At 39.6% G+C, this 20125-nt stretch overlaps 1 protein-coding gene across 1 annotated transcript in view; it reads right to left on the minus strand.

Annotated features, from left to right (window-relative positions):
• Positions 1-20125, minus strand: part of cntn5 (contactin 5) — a 394897-nt gene that overhangs the window by 121802 nt on the left and 252970 nt on the right. Inside the window, exon 9 of the mRNA XM_049483448.1 lies at positions 10444-10647. Coding sequence (XP_049339405.1) covers positions 10444-10647 — 204 coding nt within the window. The remainder of the gene's footprint in view (positions 1-10443; positions 10648-20125) is intronic.

Genomic DNA, 20125 nt, shown 5'->3' on the forward strand with positions numbered 1-20125 from the left:
GGGGGGGGGGGTTGTGCATAATCTTGAGAATCTCCTTTGTTGAGCTTGTAAGCAATAAATCGACTAAGACATAGTTTCACTTTCCATTAAGCCACTTATTGTTTCCAATAAAAATAATGGATTTTTTTTATTGTATTCTGTGATTATTAACATATTAACATTACCGTCTGACCCGCCCCCTCCTGTCTGATACATTATGAGGCACAAACCCTCCCTCTGTAATTTTACAGAACACACAGAGAGAGTGTTCCCGAAGGCCCGATAAATTTTTACAGCATGCTCCTGCCGTCATGATGTGAATCTATACGGCAGTATAAGAGAAAGGGCTCTCATAAATGGCCATCAGCTCCGTCCTCAGGCAGCAGAAACTTCTGCAATGAACAGCATGATCAAACATGCGCTGATTTTACTGCAGGTTCTAAATGACTGCAGGTGGACATTCTGCTGAGCGAGCCCTTCCAGCTCAACTGGATCCAAAATGTATGTAATTCCTCGGGTAAGTTTGAAAAGCCATTTTGCTGGATCACTTTCCTTACAGAGTTTTCCTCTTAGCCCAGGTGGAGCAGGACAGCCACATATTTTATTGGACTGAAGGAAGTGTCAGATTGGAGTGCTATGTTAAAAGTTATACATATGGAAGTAGAGTGCACTATGGAAACCAGACATTTCAACATGGAGTTGTAGAGGTTCCTAATGGGGTCCTGTTATACTCTATTCCATGCAACTCAAATATTCTCACACAGTTCCTGCAGATTCAGATCCAATAGCACCCCACACATTTTTAATAAGGGCTGGTCTAGTTGTGCAGGTGCCCATGTAATGAAGATCAAAGGTGAGCTGCCAACATACATCATTGCACCGCACACCATGACACTAGGTCTTCCTGATGTGTGACTGCAGCCTCATATACACTATGGGCCCTACCGTACACCCTGCAAAAGGTGCTCATTGCTATCCTACACCCTGTCAACATTTTATTTTCACACCTTGCACCTGCACCCTTAAAATAGTGTCAGACTTTTGTAATATATCTATAATGATGGGAGTGGTGGTCTGAAAATGATGTATGTTCAGTTAGATATAGATATCTTTTGTGTTTGTATCTTGGTGGCGGAAAATACAGCTGCGTCACTGACTGTTTAAAACCCTGACAACAGTCAACAGTCAGCTGCCCAATCCTATCTTTAGTCTTAAAGGAGCGAGGCTGCATGTAAATCCAGTTTTTACATCAACAATAAGTAGAATAAAGAATAAAATAACATTGCTGTTCCCGTAAATTACCTACTGGAGCACCTTCACAGCATGAATAGTCTGCTGAGATGCGCAAAAGTGCCACACTGTTAAGAGTAAAAGCGAATCTGCCTCTTAAAAAGAATGAAAAGTAGCACACAATAATTGATTGACTTAAAGTTCCACCCAAAACACACCCATGATAAATTAAAATAATTAGTACATGCCTTTTGTGCTTTTCGAGCTGCGTAAGGCCTATTTTTTGTGCCATCACGATACCCAAGACACACAGACACATGCTAAATCAAGCTGCATGATGTGTGACTGACCGGTATGCTGTAGATGTCTAAAATAGGGTCTTATATGTCAAAATGCATGTGGACACCCACTTTGATTAATTCATTCAGCTACTTTAAGCTGCATTCATTGTTAACACAGATGTGCAAATGCACACAAATACAGACGGCTTTTCTTGTCTGGTCTCTACAGAACATTTTGCCAATAGAATAAGACTCTTTTGGGTGATAAATAAACACAAACTTATGGGTACCATGCCTAAAGAGTTGTGCTCCGTACAAATGCAGTATAAAATCTTCTCTTGAGACCACACAGTCTTTTTTTTCCTTCTACAAAAAGCAGGACGATCACTTTCTAATACCCTTGTTTTTAGATAAAACAATAACTAAACTGGTGTCCCCAATGCCTTTCTTCAAATGGTATAGCTGGAAATTCCTTATCTTATCTGAAAAGGATTGTTGTGTAATACAAGAGCCTTTCCATTTACACTTAACAAATGCCACCTCAATCTATATATCCTCTGATGTGCTTCAACATCAAAGGCACTGGGGAACAAGTCCTCCATGACTGAATGATTAACGATCAGGTCCAACAGCGCTGTTTGACCTTAACGGTGGTCTGGGCAAGAGCTCTGACCCCCTAAGATCCCAGATCAAGGGAGATACTGGTGAGCGTGGGCTGTGGGCTGTGCAAGCGTTCTGCGGACTGCCGAACTCAGACCGCGACTCACAGAGGTTACAGATATTGTTGTATCCATGTCACGTCTTTCAGAGTGTGATCCATCACCCAGCAGCAGTGGCAGCAGTGGCAGCGGTGGCGGCGGCCTCCCTCTGCAGCTTTTGATCGGGTGGGGAAGATGCATGACTTACCCCGGAGGTACAGCCTGGCACAGATGCAGCCGGGCAGCTTTGATTAAGAGTGTCTTAGTGGCGGGAAGGACAGGGGTGAAGCCACTCCGAGACGAGCCTCTCTGTTTGCTAATTAGCATACTAGCTGACAGAGAGGAACACAGGCCTGTCTGGATTTAAAACCATACTGTGCTCTACTTTAAACCAGTGGGATAAACTGGACCTGTAAGAAACAGTCAATTTAAATGCTCAAAAAGAACCAGACTAGAAATTGGTGAATTTATTTCCAATGACATGCCAATGCAAGTCATGGGAAGGGACCTAGTATGATGTCCCTTGACTTTTGCCACAGCACTGACCTGTCTGAGCACTCACCAGATTCCTTGTCTGTTCTAACGGACAATCTTAGCCTGATGCTTTCAGTCACCATCATTAATATGCACTGCGCTGTCCAATGAGGGTGGTATTTCATTCTATCACTTTAGATTGATAGGGAAGATTCATTAACAGCACTTATGACAGGGAGTCTAAACTCATTATTAATTAACACTAATTAATATATTTTATACTTTAGATTCTTCAATGTTTTCCTTAATCAGCTTTATGAGGTAGAGTCACCTGTAATGGTTTTCAGTTAACAGCTGTGCTGAACTTGTCAAGTATTCATTATTTAAATTTCTTGTCTCTTAATGTGTTTGAGAGCATCAGTTGTAAAGTTGTGAAGAGGTAGAGTTGGTATTCAGTGAATAGCTCTATTTGAGTAATGTTCTAATACATATTATGACAAAAAAGTATTAAAATAAATAATACAAAAATAAAGGTACATACTTTAAGAAATAAAGGTCTGTCAATCAAAGAAAAAAATAAGAACTTAAAAAAAAGTATCCTCAAGTGCAGACATAAAAATACATTAAAAATATTATGATGAAACTGGCTCTCATTAGGACCATCAAAAGAGAGGATAAGACAAGAACAGGGTAAGTACATCAGAGTTACTAAAATACCAAATAATTCTTTATGTGTTCCTTCATAGTCTGAATGACATTAGTATTAATTTACAATGTGAAAAAAAAAAAATAAAATAAATAAATAAATGAGAAGGTAGGTGTGTCCAAACTCGGCATGTTGCTCATTAGTTAATATAAGCATACAGCTCTGGAAAAAAATAAAAGACCACTTCAGTTTCTGAATCAGTTTCTTTTATTTTGCTATTTATAGGTATATGTTTGAGTAAAATGAACATTGTTGTTTTATTCTATAAACTACACACAACATTTCTCCCAAATTCCAAATAAATCTATTCTAATTTAGAACTTTTATTTGCATAAAATGAGAAATGGCTGAAATAACAAAAAAGATGCAGAGCTTTTAGACCTTAAATAATGCAAAGAAAACAAGCTCATATTCATATTCTTTTTTCTAGAGCTGTATACACTGCATGGACAAAAGTATTGGGACAGTTGCTCATTCATTGTTTCTTCTAAAATCAAGGGTATTTAAAATAGTTTATCCTGCTATTGTTGGAAAGAAAAACTGTCCAAGAAGGATTTCCACTAGTATACTAAAGCCACCTTTCCACTGCTCTACAGCTCAATGTGTTTAGTGCAGCAAAAGAGAAAGACAAAAGTCAAGAGACACAGCATTAATTCCCCGTCCCAGTCCCTAACATAAATGTAATGATATAGACACTCCGGCTGCATGATGCTAACTGGGTCAGATAGAAGCTTCCACTGCTTTACCAACAAAACAGAACAAAAAGAAAAACACTAGGAACCAATCATGTTTTGACTGATTGATTAGATCTGAGCTGAGGTGTGAACTGCTTGTGTGTGTGTGTGTTTATGCTTCGTTGAAGTTTTTTTCTGTAACTGAAACAAAGCTCCTTTGCTGTTGTTTAGTGTTCCCATGCTCCACGAGCTCCGGCAGCAGTGCCGGCAGAGTGATTTTAATAAATGTGTAAAAGGCGTCTACAAAGGTTGAAACGTCTGGTGTGTAAGCGCTTTTCAAGACAAATGTTGGTGTTGATGCCATTTTTTTTAAGCCGTCGGTACAGAACTGTGTTTTTTCTGTTTCTCTGTGTGTTTGGTGCCAGCTGACCCACGTAAAATAAGCGAGTAAGCTAACAGTGATGGAACACTCCCGTCACTGAGGAACAGCAGCACCAGTAGTTTAATCCTGGGGAAAAATAACAGGACACTCCGATAGTCGCCGACTCTGTGTCTGCGTTCTCATCTGTTCTTGTGTTCTTGAGTTCTTGGGGAACATCATCCTTCACAGCCCAAACAATGGTCCATTCAAAACTCGTCCAAGTACAGGTGTTCTTGCTCCGCCCTCCACAGAATATTTTACTTTTTCGATTCTTCGGTCAGCTTTATGAGGTTTATGAGTCACCTGGAATGGCTTTCAGTTAACAGCTGTGCTGAACTTGAGTCAAAAGTTAATTACTTGAATGATTTGCCCTCTTAATGTGTTTGAAAGCATCAAATCTAATCCATTTAATGCTAAAAACTTATTAACTAAGTAAAGAAAAATGACTTAAATAAATAAATAAAGGTCGGCCTATCCACAAAAGAAAAAAGAAAAAAAAAAGATAAAATAACTTTGAAAGTATCCTCAAGTGCAGTGACAAAGACTATCAAGATCATAATGATTAAACTGGCTCTCATCAGGACCACCCCAGGAAAGGAAGACCAAGAGTTACCTGTGTTGCACAGGATAAGTTAATTAGAGTTAAAAGTTTTACACATGATTCCGTATGTGTTCCTTCGTAGTCTGGATGAATTCAGTATTCATTTGCAGTGTAGGAGAATAATAAGTAAATAAATAAATAAATAAATAAATAAAGCATTATTCTATTGTCTTTGGGAGAATAAACTTCACCAAGTCTGTACTACCAAGTACACTAATCCGAATTTGCATCATTTTGCAATGAGCAGTGTGAATTGCATTTTATGGGGTAATTTAATTGATCTAATGAAAAAGAAGAACAACCCAAGACAATTTAATGGGCAGTCTGAAGAACCGTTAATGGCAAAGAAAATCAATAAACATTTACCTGCTCCCACCCATCCCTGACCTATCCCTGAACTGCAGGGACTGTCTGACAATATCTGAGCTGCATTGGATAGATTATTGCTGGACTCCATTAGAAACCTCTACAACTCCATGCTGAGATTTCTATTATGTTGTGTTATACGTCTGTTACGCATTACTTCTGTATGTATAGATCAATGAATATTGCTCATAGTAGTCTTAATTGTTCAGCATTTATTGCTCCTGGTAACTTTTATCTTCTTTTCGAAGAGCATTACTATGTGACAGTCCCTTTTGGTTGCAACAATTTTTTTTAAGTTGGTGATGAATGAAAATCTGATAAAAAAAATAAAAATTCTTGAAACCGGGAGGAGGACAAATAGATCAAACATTAATTTAAAACTTCTCTAAAAGTTTAAAAGTTACTCTACTCTGTAAACCCATACGTTGTTTGAACTCAAATGATTTAAGTGATTTAAATGATTTGTGTGCACAGATACATTCAAACTGAGATCTTTTAGTTGATATTAACTTATAATAACTGAGTTTAGTCTGTTGCCATTGGCAACTTATTTTCCATTGGCTTCTCTCACAATCCATTTGCATACTGGGTGTGTCCAACTTTTTCTGACACTCACCATCAGTGTGTAGTGATTCCCCCTGCGCTACCTTAGAAATAAATCCCCTTTAGTTGGAACAACTTGATTAAGTTCCCCTTTAGTTGTAACAACTTGATGTTTTAAGTTATGCTAACTCAAGCTTTTATTACTCATTACTTAATTTTTTTAAAGCAACCGGTTTCCTCCAATTTTTTAAGTAAATTCAACTTATCCAGACTTACAGTGTAGAGCAGAGTATTCTGTGCCAAATGCTCTGAATGCTTTTATTCGTGTAATCAATTGGGATCATTGTAAAAAAAAAAAAAAAAAGTAATAATAATAATTTAATATCTTTCTGCTGCAACTATGTTGCAATACCACATATGATAATTTCCCTGTGCACTAAGGTTATATTTGGCATCTATACTGCAGACTGAAAAAAGCTGCAGTATTTACTGAAGACCTCAATGCCGTATGGTACCTACATCTATTCAGCCCCCCGGAACAGCAGCGCACTCAGGGATTCTGGGAAAGTGGCTGGTGGATTGGGTTATTCGGTGCTGCCAAAGTCATTTTCAGCTTTTTAGGCTGCAGATTTAGCTGCTGCAAATGCGCACGGCTTCCCACACAAAAGCCTGCCAAGAGGATAATGCGAGCGCTGGGCGGGCACTGCGAATAAAGATTCCCATCAGCTACGCTCGTGTTCTGGGTGACTACCCTCTCCCTGAACCTCTGACAGACCGCCGGCACGGCTGTTTGCGGAGGACGCTGACACAAGGACGTTTGGTGCAGTCGGGCCACCTGTGGCTCAAACGCACTGCTGCGAATGCTCTCTCTCTCTTTGTTTCTCTCTCTCTCTCTCTTTCTTTCGTTCATTCTCGTAATATCTCGCTCGCTCATTCATCTACCTGCACCTGACACAGCTCACATTTCCCATCCCTGCTAATGAGATGTCCAAATCCGGTTTAGCATGCTAATGCGCTTAGCGTTCTGTATGTCTCCGCGGAATGTTTTCCTTACAACAAGGTTATACAAATCCGCCAACCGATGTGGGACACGCTGGGGGGGTTGGGGTTTTGGGGGGTACTTGGAGCATCCTTCAATCCACTGGAGGCTGTTTTGGGCCCTCAAGTTCCTTGCTTGAAGTGCAATGGGATGGCAGCTTTGTAGCATCTGACATTGAGGCGCTCTATCAGCGCACTGCGGCAGGTGACGGAGTTGGGAACTGTGTATTTGAATGGGAAAAAGTGGGAGGGGTTCTGGGATGACAGCAGGAAATGGTTTGGATCTTTCTGCCAGGCCCGGGGGCAATGTGTTGGGGAGTAACCTTTATCCCAACATCCTACTAAAGGCTCTTCGGGGCCCTCAAGTCCCTTCCGCTGGACTTGCTCTACCAAAAAAAAATCCCTGGAAATTTTCAGGCTGAATACCACATGCCAGTTTAAATTCAGGCCCAATTCTGGCCCAAATACTCAACTCAGATCTGGACAGAGTGCAACAAGTTTCAACACCCCAGTTACTTAGTATGATGCAGGAATCATAAACAAGTCACTTGTGCCAGTACCCCATTTGTACGTGTCTCGGTTACTGAGTATAATATAGCTATCGGCTATATCAAACTCTCTGGTTGCCAAGTGTAATACAGGAATCTGCCCTTGCTTGTGGCTACACTACAGTTGCTGAGTATAAGATGGGAATTAGCCCATGTAACTTGTGCCAACACCCCGATTGCTGAGTATAATATGGGAATTGGTCTGTGTGAATCATCCTGTGTTGCTTGTGCCAGCACCCTGGTAGTAAAGTATAATCTGCTAATTAAAAGATGCTGCTTGTGCCGACACCCTGTTTGCCAGGTTTAGCATGGTAATTGGCCTGTGCTGCTTGTGGAAACACCACTGTTGCTGAGTACAATATGGGAATCAGACCAGGTCATCTGTGTCAACACTCCGGTTGCTGAGTATAATATGGGAAATGGTCTGTGTGAATCATCCAGTGCTGCTTGTTCCAGCACATTGGAAGTCGAGTGTAATCTGCTAATTGAACCATACTGCTTGTGCCAACACCCTGGTTGCCAAATTTAGCATGGTAATTGGCCTGTGCCGCTAGTGGCAACACCACGGTTGCAGAGTATAATTTAGCTTATAACCTGTGCCACTTTTGTCAACACCCCAGTTGCTGAGTGTAATATGGGATTCAGCCCAGGTCACTTGTGTCAACACCCCGGGTACTGAGTGCAATACAGGAACCAGCCTGCTCCACTTGTGCCAACACTCCAGTTGCCAAGTATAGTATGGGAATCGTCCTGAGTGGCTGTTGCTAACACCCCAGTTGCCGAAGTACAATATATGAATCATCCTGCTCTGCTTGTGTCAGTACCCGGGTAGCCAAGTATAATATGCTAAATGCACCATGCTGCTTGTGCCAACACCCCAGATGCCAAGTTTAGTGTAGTAATCTGCTTAAAACCCATATCTCATGTCAACACCACATTCCTCTCACTTCCACATAGCACACTGCCATACATCAGCTGAGCTCAGGCCAGTGCTTCATGCTATCTGGGCTGTGATAGAGGCTCTGCACTGTCTGACATTGAGGTGTACCTGCAGCAGGTGATGGACAGTTGTCTGTGTAGTCAAATGAAAAGAGAAAAAAAAAGTGGGCGGGGTTCTGGAAAGACAGCAGGAGAAGGTTTGGCTCTGCCAACCAGGCCCAGGGGAGGTGGCTATAAAAAGATCCGAGGCCCATTCATGAAGAGGTCCATTGATTCGGTTAATTTTATGCCGGAAAATGATTTCCCAGATGGCCAGTCGTGCCAGGACGCATTGTGCGTTAAGAAAGAAGCCCTAAAGCTAACGATAAAGCACTGCATGCTAGCTGTTTAGGAGCACTGTTTGGAATTCATGACACTTTTACTTTAGACCTGAATGCCTCGGGCTCAAAGGCGGCGAGAGAGAGAGAGAGAGAGAGAGAGAGAGAGAGAGAGATTACCTACAGATCTAAGTAATGCTTACATCACCTTTAAAGCACATACAAAGACCCTCGCAACTTTCTGAAACCACGATTTTCATATTTTCAGTTACTATCCACTACAGGAGCTTTGCGAGAGGAAGTGGCCTGTTTGATTTATTATTTCTAAAATGCTGTCTCTGTGCTTTTAAGCTGTTTGTGCAGCAAAAACCTTCTCAAATGCCACAAAAGCATAAACCCTGTAAGGACACAGGGAATAAAGGCTTTGTTCACACTGCAGGGCAAATCAGATTTTTACAGTAGAAAACCATGGAAAACCATGGCAGTGTTTTTCAAACTAAAGCCACTGCAGGTCAAGCACCTCTGCTGGCTGGTTGCAGTATGATGTGAAGCTCCGCCCATCTCCATTTTCATGCTTAATTTTAATAAAGAAAGTTTATTAAAAAAGTTTAATAAAGAATCGCTTATGTCAACACTCCAGTTGCTGAGTATAAAATGGTAATCGGATGGAGTCACTTTTGCTAACACCCCGGTTGCTGAGTATAATATGGTAATTGAATGGAATCCCTTGTGATAACACCCCGGTTGGGAATCGGCCCACTCCACCTGAGACAACACCCTGTTTGAGACTATATATTGCTACCAAACTCCTCCATTGTCTCTACAGCACAGTTGGCATGTTGGTGTTTTCCAACAAGAACTTGTAAGATATATATAAATGAATTAAAAAGTGTTCTTATATTACATTAGATGTGGTCAAGAAAAATAATGTAATTTCAATCTGAAGCCACAAATCCACTAAAAATGATTAAATTAATAAGTACACAAATAAACAAAAAAAGAGATTGTTTTCACAATTTGCAGGGTTATTTTTTGTTGTTAATTTCTTGTTGGCGAACTTCCTGGTGAACTTCCTACTGAACTTCCAGGTGAGGGGTCTGGGGTGGGTCAAAGGTGTTTGTATGTATTTTTTTTTTTACATATGTTAATTATATTACAGTAGATGTGATCAATAAAAATAGTGTAATTCCAATCTGAAACCACAAATCCACTAAAAATGATTTAATGATTTAATGAATTAATTACTTTCTGAGTTTTTATGCTGCCAAATCAAATCAAATGCATGTTTTATTACTGTAATAATCATTTAATTTCTCAAAATTTGATCATTTTCATTGGTTGGTCCTACATATAACCTTCACACAATCCAGAGCATGATTTATTTAGCCTTGTATTCATATATAAAAGTAAGTACACAAATAAACAGATAAATAAGAGCATTCTTACAATTTGCAGGAATTCATTGTTTATTTTCTGTTGTTTATTTTTGTTGGCGAACTTCCTGGCTTCTGCAGAGCAGGTGAGAGGTCTGGGGTGGGTCAAGGGGGTTTGTGAGCATTTGTACCAGAGTGTGTGTGAGTGTGTGTGAGAGTGTGTGTGTAGTGGCGCCCAAGTGCTTGTTCTCTCACCATCTGTTTTGAGCGTGAGTGGCGTTGGCGGGCTCAGGACCCTCGCGTTGGTCACAGTGTTCTTCACCAGGCAGATGTAGCTGCCCACGTCCGAGGGCTGCACTTTGGAGATGTACAGATTGCCCGTCTCCTGCGAGATGAAGCGCCGGCTGTCTTCCGCCACGAACGAGGGGAACTCGTTGAACACCCAGCTGTAGATGATCTCTGGAGGGGGCAGAGGGGGGCGGGGCAGAGGGGGCGGAGAGCATACAGATGAGATGGATGAAGAGTGCTGGCTGGGGCTCCCTGAGGAGGACCTGTCTCTATCCACAGCACACCTCGCTGCCCTCTGCAGACACACCGGGGGCTGCAGGAGGGCACGGGCGCCAGAGCCAGCTCGGAGATGAGCAGGTGATGTTTATTAATTCTGCTCCTCCTCTAATGGGAACTGCGCAGAACACATGGCACTGTGTACACTGTGCACATATATATATATATATATATATATATATATATATATATATATATATATATACGCACAGCGTCCATATAATACCCTGCAGAGGTGATGTTACTCATAGTCTATACACTACAGCTCATTCACTGATACTTCTGATATCAAGGATATTAAAAAGATTCAAGATTGGATCAGCTTCTCTGATTTTGCTATTTGTAGGTATATGATTAAGTAAAATGAACATTGTTGTTTTATTCTATAAACTACAGAGATTATTTTTCTCAAATTCAATACAAAAAAATGTCATGTACAGCATTTATTTGCAGAAAATGAGAAATGGCTGAAATAACAAAAAAGATACAGAACTTTCAGACCTCAAATAATGCAAAGAAAACAAATTCATATTCATAAAGTTTTAGGAGTTCAGAAATCAATATTTGGTGTAATAACCCTGGTTCTTAAACATAGTTTTTATGAATCTTGGCATGTTCTCCTCCACCAGTCTTACACACTGCTTTATGCTTTACACTCCTGATGCAAAAATTTAAGCAGTTCAGTTTGGTTTGATGGCTTGTGATCATCCATCATCCTCTTAATTATATTCCAGAGGTTTTCAATTTTTCAATTTGTTAAAGTCAAAGAAACTTATCTCATTATTTTTAAGTGCTTTCTTATTTTTTCCAGAACTGTAGATGACAGGATGTAGACGGCTCTACCATAGGCTGCTTTTCCAGAGTAAATATACCAGCATTGTCCAATTATTAATGCAACTTTAGATTGCACTCTGGCTACTATAATTGCCCAGCATTGCTTTCACAGCATCAGCAGGACACAACACAGCACTGCAGCTATGGGCCTTATTCTGCATATTTACTGCAGTGTTAGCATGCTGGCTACAAGTCTTACCCAACATCACTACCATAGGCTTATAATGCCAGCTATGTCATGGTCTTAGCTTTATTATTACTAGTATATTACAACTGCAACTTTAAAAAGCCTATTCCCGGCCTCATTCAACTTTGCTATTGCGTCACTACTAAATCACAACTGCTATGGACATTGTTAGCATGCTGGCTACAGGCATTGCAGCTACTGGTTTTGTTCCACATTGCTTTGGTGGCATTAGCATTACAGCCACATTACCACAGCATTAGTACACTGGTTATGAGCCTTACACCACATTGCTATTGTGTGTCATATAACATTAGCATGTCTAACATTGCATTTAGCTGTTGATGTCATTAGCTGTTAGCATTTCCACCCAATTTCAACATCATTATCTCAGCAATAGCACACTGGTTATGGGCCTCTTTTTTTACCATAGCATTAGAACACTGGTTACAAGCCTCATCCCATATTGCTTTCATAACATTAGCATGTCTAACATTGAGTTTAGCTGTGTTGCCATTAGCTATAAGACTCTATCAGTCAATAATAGAAAGAAATAATACAAATAAAACATAGTGAATCCAGATATAATCCAAAAATAAACACTAGAAGCTGAGCAGCCGTAAGTCAAACTCCGTTACAGAAACACATACAGCTCTAATGGGGAAAAACTGAGGGAAATAAACCAACGTTAGAGGATTTTCATATCAAATGAAGGACATCTGATAGCAGAGCAGAATCAACCTCAGTTTGGGATGGTATTCGGCTGCTGTTTGATCTGGGCCTGCGAGTTAAACATCAGAACACAGGCCGACTTTTCACCATTGCTCACACTGCTCTGAAACAGACAAATGTTTGTTTTCTGGTAGAATTGGTTTTCCATCACACTGTACAAAATAAGCAAGCATTGTCTTACGTTAAAAATCCTCCACTTTTTTAAGTGTGATACATTATTATTGGACCACACTACTGGTGTTCTAAAGTTTTATTAATTATTATTATTTTTTATTATTACATTATTTATTTTGTTTTACACCTGTTTGTTGGAGTTGCTACTTGTCTGCCCTGATATGGAACAGTGTGTTTTTATTATGCTTTTAGACAAATGCAATAGTATTGGTACAGTAAGTACATTCTCTACATTAATGCAATGTGTTAACCCTCCTGTTATGTTACGTACAGGTCAAATTGACCCATTTAAAGTGTGAAGATCTAAGAAAAATTGTTAAAAGTATTTTTTTTTAAAACTTCTTCTGCTTGCCATATTTAGTGTAATCAAAATATATTATGAAAATGGTTCATCTCATGTATTTGAAACCACCCCCTGCTAAAAAACTAAAACTAAAACGAAATTTCAATGGTATGTAAAAGTACTGTGTTTTATATGTTGATCTTTCATTTTGTAATAAAGTAGTGAACCATTAAAAAAAAAAAAAAGTTTGAACATTTTTTTATGAAATACGAGTGAATTTTCCTAATTGAACCATTACCTGTTAGAGGCAAAGAACACCATTGCACTAAATATTGATAGAATAATAATTATTATTAATAATAATAATAATAATAATAATAATAATAATAATAATAATAATAATAATAATAATAATAATAATTAGTAATGGAGTTAGTAATTAAATATTTACACTGCTTCTTGGGATTTTTTGGGATTCGGACATCTTTCGAATAATTATATTGGCCAGGGAACACCATTGCTGTTTTTGACAAATGATCATAATAGGAGAGTTAAGCATAAACACCAACACTGGCATAATTGTAGAATCAACGCCATAGATTTATGCCTTATGTTCTTTAACTCAATCCAACTGAATCATGACACTTTTTGGATGGTTCAGACTTTCAAATCAATTGTAGGAAGTTGAATCAGGCTACTGTCTCCCATAAGACAATAGAAACAGGAAAAAAAGTAGCAGTGTTGTGCCGACATCCGACACCCCTTGACGTGCAGGCACATCATGCAGTAGAAAGGGTGCAATTGATTACGCTGGTGATCACTGTATCTACTGTAACTGTAGATTAACCTTTATCTATAAACATAAATAAAAGGATACGCCCATTTTGCTGTAGAACACATTTAAACTCGAAGGGAGTCAGATTTTGACAGGCAGGCAAAATTCAGCACAACATCTGAAAATTCGACTTGCACCAAACACCTGACACACACCCTTCTACAAACCAATCAGTGAAAAGTATAGTGAGACTTACCAACTAAACTGCAAACCAAAACTAACATTGAGGTGTAAAATATTAGTATTAGCAATAAACATAAACAAGCCTTGGCAACCGGCATATTAACAATCTAGCAGCCAAATAGCAAAACCATATGAACCAATTAAGATACCATAGCAACCACTTAATAAATACCATAGCAGCCCTAAAAGCCCTAGAGTAGAAACTTAGAAAAGAAGAAAACTAAGAAGATAAGAAAATTGCAGCATATGAAACATTTAGAACAGCACCACAGCAACCACCTAACAACTCTTAACACTTCCCTAAGCAATCACCAAGGTAAATGGAAAGCAGTTTAAGTTTCAACAGGCCTACAGTTGTTGCTGACGGAGACCCAAAAAAAAGAGAGAACAGCACTGACGTCTCCCAGCCCATCATCCACAGGGACTAAATGATTATTTTTTTTCTCCTGCCAGACCAATTTATTTGCAGTATAATTATCGCATGAATTTCATAGACCATTGATTTCTTTTGCATATCAAATGCGCGCGGGCCATCCAGGTGCTGCATTGTGGGGAGGTGATTAATCATGGAGAAACTGCGGAGCTTTTAACAGATTCAACTTCAATTTTTCAGAAACAAGGCCCCAGTGTCACCTGAATAAACAATGACTATTTATCTCATAAACAACATTCAAAAAGACTCCTTCACACGAGGCGTTCGCTCAGAATGTCAACCGCCGTGAATCACTCAGCTGTGCAGCATCTGAGCTTCAGACGCACACAGTCATTTTACTGATTTTAAAAAGAGGACCTGGCAACACTTACAGCTTCCTTAAAGTACTGTTAATGTTTATATTAATAATGAAATTACATTAACATGCCACAAATTAATAACATCATACAGCATATACAGTGTAATGTCTTCTGGAAGTACAGCCACTGATTTAAAAAAATGCTGCAGTGGTCTGTGGGATATGTAGGCAGGATCTCCTATGATTAAATGTGTTAACATGGACAATTCTAGCCAGACACTGCCGGTCACCATCATCACAGCCCACTGCACTGTCCACTGTGGGTGGTAATATGTATTAGCTTTCCATGATGTACTGTATTCCCGGTATAACATCATACTGTGGATTGAGAAATGGATCTGCAATACATCTGCACCCACAATCAGACCTCACTCCAACTCCCATAATTCACCTAGTTTTACCATGACCACACTGTCACAAAAGAATAATTATGGTATCAACCATGATACAGTGTGAACATAGTTTTAACATCTATTAACCACCCTTTTATTACAGTGTGAGAAGAGTTCATTAAACCCAGCAACACTTACAGCTTCCTTAAAGTACTATTTATGTTTAGAATAATAATGAAATTACATTAACGATTAGTAATAAACATACACATAAACAAGCCTTGGCAACTGGCATAGCAACCAAATAGCAACGCCATATGGACCAATTCAGATACCATGTCAACCACCTACCTAATACCACAGCAGACCCCTAGAAACCACTTATAACAAAATAACACCATAGGGAAAATTTAAAAACACCACAGTAACCACCTAACAATTTTAACAGTTAGCAACCCTATAGTCGTCAACTCCCACATCGAATGTAATTGGAACACAGCTCATATATACATTATAATAATATAATACTTAATTCCTAAATATCTAAATTTCAATAAATATATAAAATAGAAAATTTGCCTTGATATTATAAAGATGAAGCTGGTACTGTTTTGTACAGTTTTTTTCCACTTGTCTCTGAGATCTGGATTAAACCGGCTGCATCAGTACCGTGTATCACACAGTGACATCAAGCCGGCTAAATATGGAGCCTGAAACTTTCCGAGCCGACAGAACTCAGTCTGGTCTGAGACGGAGGTCACCGTGACTTTCTTCACCGCCGTGATTCTTCAAGGTGACAAAACAAACACCTCATCTCCATTTCCGCCTCTGCGCCAGTGTAGACAAATCAAATTGAGAGTAATATCCTGTTTACATCTCAGCGATTCCAAATTATTTTCAATTACTTTACAGCTTTAATTTTTTCCAATCATCTTCCCATATTAATGGGGCTGTACCCTCCTACAAGCCACGGCAGCAACCGAGAGACAAATTAACCTCCAAGGTCCTAAACAAATTTCATTGGGTTTCTCACTTTCATATCACCCTCAAAGTCTAATTAACCTCACAGGAAAAGAGCTATAAAATGTCATTTTCTGCACAGCCAGAGTTTTATAACTTATAACTATATAAAAAAAGCTAAATATATGCTTTGTGCTTCTGTCTGTACTGAAGTCAGTTCACCTTCAGGGTCGTTTTGTAAGACCTGTGCTTATCGGGCTAATATGGTGCACTGTGGCTGCTATAGTGTGGCTATAGTTTCCAAATGGACAGGGTGCAGCATGGGATTCTTACTAGCTAACTAACTATACCTGTGGTCACATGACCATTCAGTGGGAGGGATTAAAGATGGAGGGTTCTGGCTATGATTAGCTGACTCATGATAACAGGACAGTAGCAATGTGAAACGATTGAGGCCCATATCTAGTGTGCTAATGCCATTGTTTGGATGTTGGATGGGGCTAGTAGGTCATAGCTGGAGTGCTAACACTGCTGTAGTGATGTTGGAAAAGGCATGATAACACTGTGGCAGACATTTTGGAACAGGTTGGAAGCAATTTAGGACAAGGACCATAACCAGTGTGCTAACATTGCAGTGTTGTTGTAAAAAAAAAGGCCTGGAGCCTGCATGTTAACATTGTGTTAGCAATGTGGGACAAGCCTGGTCAGCATCTCATAAACGCAGCACTTAGTTGGTGTGGTAATGCTGTTGTAGCAATGTTTTCCGAGGCTCATAATGCAACAGTTCCAATGCTAGATGAGACCTGTAGACAGCTTGCTGAGAAAAAAACAGTAGCCAACATGCTAACACCGCATGTAGCAATGATAATGTTGGACAAGCCTAGTCCCCAATGTGCTAACAATATAGCAGGGATGAGTATAGTCACTAGCATGCTAACACCACATTAGCAAATTTAAAAAAGACCAGTAGCCAGAGTGAAAACTCATAGTTCTCCATGTTGCATTTGGTTAGTATGATCTGGGGTTTGTTTCATAAAAATTATTAATCTTAACGAATAATGAACTAACTTATGACGTGAGTAAAGAACGAACCAGTTCTGCGAGTGTTTCCCAAAGAGCTTCACAAAGCGAAAATTATCTAACAAGTTTAAAGAACAACTTTGTTGACTCCTCCCCTGAAACAGCACATAATCTGGATTTGGATTATTTATTAGTGGGTTTGATTGGTCAATTCACTTTAATTAGTGATCAGTCTTAAGTATGAATTAACAAAAATCATTACAAAGCTTTCAGGAAACCCACCTCAGTTTAGTTCAAATGCAGAAATGAGACTGGATATTTTCGAAGACAGTCAATGACAGGACACCATGCTCCTCCTGGTTCTGATTTAGCAACACAGAAAATGGAAAAAGAAACCATAGCTGATCTAAGGGGTCGGCACCTGCACAAATACAGTACATGGAAGCCTTAGCAACCATTTATCCCTGTACTGAAAAAGAGGCCAACATCATTTATCATATTATACTGTCATGCATTTCCATGTCATTTTCTCTTTGGTTAAAAAATGTCCAGCAGTACTTGCTAAAGCCTCTCGCTCATTTTTTTTTTCTTTCAGTGTCCCGATCTTTTCGGTAAGCTGAACACTTGGTGTAATGGAAAATAACTATTAGCAATTTCGCAGTACTCGTGTTCATTTTCTTCACGTCAGCTTTTTACGTCAATCAAATGAATAGTTACAGGAAATCATGAGCCCTGAATTGCCCTGGCTTTGAATAAATTGTCAGCTGGCTCTTTCTTTTTGGGCACGTGGACATTGTGCTATAATATACATGTTCAAAAAGTCCCACTGAGATTAAATCACCTGGAAAAGCCCATGTGCCATATTCTTATGAAACCCGTAGGAGTTAGAACTGCTGGTTCTAAATAAAACTAAATAAATTAATAAAAAAAAAAAAAAAAAAAAAAAAAAAAACATCACGGTGACATTTAATAATTCTCACTTCGTTCATTAGTGGAAAACACTACAGACTATATATATATATATATATATATATATATATATATATATATATATATATATATATATATATATAGCATAATGAGATGGGTGAGCTATAAACAAAGATGTTAATAAAGTCAGCCCAGGTGGTGTCAGAATCAGGAAAAAAAATATATATATAATAATAATAATAATAAATGAATAAAAATAATGCACACTGGAATGCTGAAAACTTCTACTACTACTTCTACTACAGTATCTCTCAGATATACGGATATGTAAATAATTGCAGGTGTGGTCTGATTTGATACTGGACTTTGACAAAAAAAAAAAAAAAAAAACTCTAGAGAATATGTTTAAGCAACAAACTCCTTGGTGAGAGATCAGAAAACACTGTTAATCACGCCTCTTTGATGCACTCAAAGACATTTTTCCCAGTTGACAGACTTCGATAATGGTGCATTATTTTACTAACAGAAGCAGAATGTTGGTTTCAACTAAATACCCACAAAGGCAGTTTTTTTTTTTTTGGGATTTCTCAGCAGGGTTATGCTTGCCCACACACAGCAAGGGTTTTCCAGGAATTTCACCACCAGATTATAACATTTCTGTGGTCGGTCCAGCCACCAGATTCATAACCAATCAAGCATAATTGAGAAAAACTATGAATGTGAAGGATCTACAGGCCAGGATGTCATACGGAACCTAAATCAAGTCATATTGATGACTTACCTGACTATGCAAAAAACACATTTTCAAAATAGCAGCTTCACAGGAGAAAAACCTTTAATTTTCCCCGTTTTCTCCCAATTTACAGTAGCTAGGTCAATTGTCCCGACCATTCAGCTGCTGGTCATCACTAGTGATGCCACAACACAAGGAGGGTGAAGACTAGCACATGCCTCCTCCAACACATGTGAAGCCAAACACTACCTCTTTTCCAACTGCTGCTGATGCAGCATTACAGAGTAGCATCACAGTACACTCGGAAGAAAGCGCAGCGACTCCGTTCTGATACATTAGCTCACAGATGCCTTGTGCTGATCGATATCACCCTTTGGAGTGATGTGGGGAGAGAGCGCCATCTACCCACCCAGAGAGAGCAAGGCCAATTATGCTTTCTCAGGGCTCCGGCAGGTGACGGCAAACTGCATGAGTGGGATTCAAACCAGCAAATCAAACCAGCCGAGCATTGTGGCAGCTATTTAGACTGCTGGACCACAAAATTTCTGTCCTTCGGTCTGTCCTTTGATTTTTTTATTTTGGCACATGCTGTCACACCTGCTATTGTGGTTCAAATCAAGTGAGATGGATTCGAAAGCACCCCCGGTTATCTGAGAGGTGGATCATGAGGTATAAAAAGTTCTATCACGAGCTTATTGTAATGCTTTCTGTCTCTAAACCAGCTGCTCTGTCTCTGCTGTCAGTCTGCCAACCCGACAGGCAGTGTGCTGGCCAGCTTCTGGGTCCTGGCTCTGAAGAGCACTTGGCAGAGGGCTTCATGGGAGTGCTGTATCAGAGGAGCTGAGCTGATGGGGATGGAGGGAGAAGACGTGGTAGAAAAACACTTGAGGATAATGAAACGGAAGGAACAGAGGTAGAGAGTGTGATCTATTAGCGGACGCCGTTAGAAGTGTGAATCTGAGATTCCCCCACGCCGCTCGGGCCCTGCGTGAGATAATTGTCTGCGTGGGATTTCTTTTCATTTCTAATGATCCGGTAAATTTGAGCCCTTGACGCTGACGCCAGGCTGTGATCGAGCTCCAGTGACGGGCTGGAGAAGGATAGGTTAACAATCAAAGCCCACAAACTCCCTCTTTCTCTCTCTCTCTCTCTCTCTCTCTCTCTCTCTCTCTCTCTCTCTCTTTATCTCTGAATGGTCCCAATGCACCAGTTACTGTCCTGCTAATTATGCTAGTAAATGCCCTGCAGCCACCTCCCGCTGCTGTGCACTAATGAGACTAGAGACTGGACAGTGTGGCCAATAGAAAATTCAGGGTGGGAATCTGAGACCAGGCAAATCTGCCGTCAATATCTTTCGCACAATAATTACTGGACAGTGGGAG

Source organism: Astyanax mexicanus, chromosome 9, assembly GCF_023375975.1.
Source record: "Astyanax mexicanus isolate ESR-SI-001 chromosome 9, AstMex3_surface, whole genome shotgun sequence".
Taxonomy (NCBI): domain Eukaryota; kingdom Metazoa; phylum Chordata; class Actinopteri; order Characiformes; family Acestrorhamphidae; genus Astyanax; species Astyanax mexicanus.